The sequence below is a fragment of the Nestor notabilis genome, unplaced genomic scaffold (assembly GCF_000696875.1).
Source record: "Nestor notabilis isolate BGI_N333 unplaced genomic scaffold, ASM69687v1 scaffold13884, whole genome shotgun sequence".
Taxonomy (NCBI): domain Eukaryota; kingdom Metazoa; phylum Chordata; class Aves; order Psittaciformes; family Psittacidae; genus Nestor; species Nestor notabilis.
In genome coordinates this window covers 31,989-35,443 of record NW_009926973.1, presented here as the reverse complement: position 1 = coordinate 35,443, position 3,455 = coordinate 31,989, and the positions used below count along the sequence as shown (strand labels likewise).

The following is a 3,455-nucleotide window of genomic DNA, read 5'->3' as shown; positions in this document are numbered from 1 at the left end:
GACTGCTGTAGCTGAACCCAGGACAACATTGGTGGGTAATTTCATTGATCTTACCAGAAAGTAAAGTTTCCATTATAAGGAACCACTTTGGCAACAAGATCCCTACATGAGACATACTAAAAGACCTGACTAGAGGAAAGGTGTGGGAGGAGAGGGGGAAAATTCTCAGCAGAATGTCTTCCCATCAGGAAAAGTGGGTTTGACAGTATTAAGTATCTTAGGTTTGTTCTTAAGGTACTTAATGATTTTATCTACATGTTCAATGGGAAAGAAGATACCCCTAAAACAATGATATCTCTATCTCATTCTTAGAAATGCCAGAACTACTTAGGCTGAACAACAAAAATCATAGAAAAAACGGCTGAAGTCTGGCGATCCTGTTACCAGTTGAAAAACATCTCTCATATCAGGAACTGACTAGCAATAGTACAATGAGGTGGTGTTATCAAGCCACTCACAAGAACCTCTATTTCCCATTCTCTCAAATTCTCTTTAATGACATGTCACAAAAACATCCAACTTCCCCCCGTTCATAAGAAAACCAAGTACAGCACTGTGATGATCAACCAGGCACCAACACATCTCCTCCTTCCTAATTTTTCAAACTCAAAAGGACATTCAAACTATTATCAGTGTAATGATTTCAAGATAAGAATAGATCACCTGTATGGTTATCAAAATACCTCCTATTACTTTGAATGGAATTACAGAGTGATTCAGCAAATACTTAACTCTTAACACACAAACTTCGTGAACTCGCTGGAATGTAACCCTGAGCCCAAGTGCTTTTCTGAACAGGTATGTATTAAGCATAGATTTAAAGATAAGGATGCAATTACCCTGTGTTACTACCTAACAAACAAATGAGTTGCAGGAACCACATAAAAAAGAATACCATAGTTTACTCATTCAGATAGTAGTAAAATTTAATTTCACCCCAGTGAAGTCAAAAACCTTCCTTAAAGACTTATGCAGTTATTTCATTACATCCATCATTGTTCAAAGGTATGCTCAGAAGAGCTTTTAAGCTTCAGAAGATAAACATATACACACCACTTCCTAAAATGTCAAATAGCAATTCCATAACAAGTGCTTTGCTAGGTCAGACTGCAGCAGAATGTTCCGTTGTGATCAGCATACCTTAAATATTACAATGATTTCTCTGAAGACAAACATTGCTTTAAATGGGTCCTGTAAATCAGGCAAATCTTCTGCCTCCAGATGTTCTACTTCCTGAAGCCAAGCCTCAATGCTATCCAGAGGGGAGGGCAACATCTGGTCTAGCTTCACTTTCCATTCATTAATCTTAAAAAGAAAACCAAATGATTAAATTTCTCACTACTATTGTCTTTCTCATCCCTAAGATACTGTTATAAACTCCATAAACTGATGCTCAAAACATTCCGGGGTGGCGGTGGGGGGGGAAAAACGAAACAAATAAACACCTGTCAGCACTGAGAAAAGGGAGCTTCCAATGAAACCAGCTGCTAATCAGCTGTGTTTACCTGAGACCCAGGTTTGCTCTCCAGCTGGTATTCTCTGTAAATACAACAGAAAATTTGGCAGTTGCTATCCTTGGCTGGTGACCACCTCAAGGCCCAGCAACAGGGAAATTTACAGTAAACTAGTTGCAGAATAGAGGCAAAACAGGGATGCACTGGACAGCCTTCATCATGGGCCTGAGAGGGGAACATCATTCCATGAAGAGCAATTAGCAGCAAGGCCCACTACATCCCCACTCATGGCAGAGAGAGATGACACAGTCAAAGTCACTGCAAAGCACTGACCAACCAGATTTCACTATATCACTATCCATGCCATGGGAAGAATATATTAACACACTTTTGCCAGCTGCATCATTATTTGAGCCATAATTATGTCCCAAAAGAACCTTTAAAGCATAAATAGGCCAAAAACTTTGATGAGAATAGTGCTCAAAGATAATCAGGTACAGGCCATTTTTTACAGCGGTTTCACAGTCCTGAGGCTCAGGATTCAGAAGGGTAATACAAAGTCACCTTCTGCCTCCTCTCAGGCACTGTACACCGCTCAGTTTGTCTGGACTTCAGGTTCAGGGTCAATACCTCTTTTACCAATCCAAATAAAGTATCACCTCCCCATTTCTCCCTGTGCGAGTTTCCTGGGGTAGACTTAGGCTTCTTCATCAAACATGCTCATGCTGGAAACAAGGGAGCTAAAAATGCCTCTGACCTGAGAGATCAGTTTCTCCCACTCTTCTATTATCTGCTGCTGGCCTTCACTCAGATCAGCTTCACTTCTTTTTGATGACAACACAGGCAGAAAGGGTTTTTTCCCTTGGTCAAATGCTTCCATAAATGATATCATTTCCTAGGGATAAAAAGAACAATTAATTCATGGAAGAAGACTTCAGATAGAAGCTCATGGAGCCAAGTACTGCCTTTGAACAGGTTGGTATGACTTCCATTAACTTCAAAGGGTGTGAAGCATGGGAAGGCAAGATGGAAGGAAAGAGGCATACTTGTCTCCAGGCAGTATTTGTGTCTGAAATTATAGGTGCCATTCACTAGCAAAATCTGTATTTAATATAATGTCAATGCAGTCAAGACATGGTTCTCCCCTCCCACCAAGAGAAGGGGAAAATTCCCTCCCTCACTGTCCTCCATGGGCCATTTTATTACAAACTCTGGCTACAACATAAACTAAAGGAAATTTTACTTCAGCACAACTTACAGCAAACATTTCAACTACTACCTAATGTTAGGTGGGTAAAACCTACTGTTATTACTATCACAGAAATGGTGACGGTAACCCTGTAAAGGGCCTATGTATTGAATTTTGTCCAAGTCCTCAACTGTGTCAATTAATTAAAAGACACTAATCTACTCTCTCCAAAAAAACCCCTTTCTCTGTTCAGAAACCAAGCAGCATATACCATTTTCCTAACCATAAGAATTTTATCCTACCCTCCCCTCAATCATACAAGGGCACTTACCAAATGCATTGTCAGATTTCCAGCTTGTTTAAAAGGTTATTTAATGCTTCACTTTAGGCAATGAAGATGAAAAAAATATCAAAAATGTTCCCAGAAAGGTATCTTCTTTGCACAGAAGCAGTTAAATATGAAATTAAACTTACTTTGTACTTCTGATAATATGTTTCATTCTCTGTGTCGATCAGCAACTTTGCTAACTTCTTCTCCTGTGCAGCCAACCAGCTCATGGCCTCTCTTACTATCTCCTGGTAATTAGAGCAGAAAATTTCATTTTCCCATTTTGAAAGCCTTGTTTTTAATTTACATTGTGCCATAAAACAGCACGCATTGAGCATCCGATAAACCCTGTTTAAAGCTATTTAAAAACAAACAGTAATTCTTAGACCTCTAATGAATTTTGAGTCAGCCGTTATTATAGTGCAAGACCAAAGTTTTAAACCTGGCACCTTGATATATAAAGGCATCTGAAAAGAGACTGTTT

The 3,455-nt window shown here is 39.3% G+C and overlaps 1 protein-coding gene across 1 annotated transcript in view; it reads right to left on the bottom strand.

Annotated features, from left to right (window-relative positions):
* Positions 1 to 1,140: 1,140 nt before the first annotated feature.
* Positions 1,141 to 3,455, bottom strand: part of LOC104405209 (nesprin-2-like) — a gene marked incomplete at its 3' end in the record, with an annotated part of 16,582 nt that continues 14,267 nt past the window's right edge. The window contains exons 9-11 of the mRNA XM_010013845.1: positions 3,118 to 3,219; positions 2,212 to 2,349; positions 1,141 to 1,305 (exon numbers count right to left, since the gene is read on the bottom strand). Coding sequence (XP_010012147.1) covers positions 1,141 to 1,305; positions 2,212 to 2,349; positions 3,118 to 3,219 — 405 coding nt within the window. The remainder of the gene's footprint in view (positions 1,306 to 2,211; positions 2,350 to 3,117; positions 3,220 to 3,455) is intronic.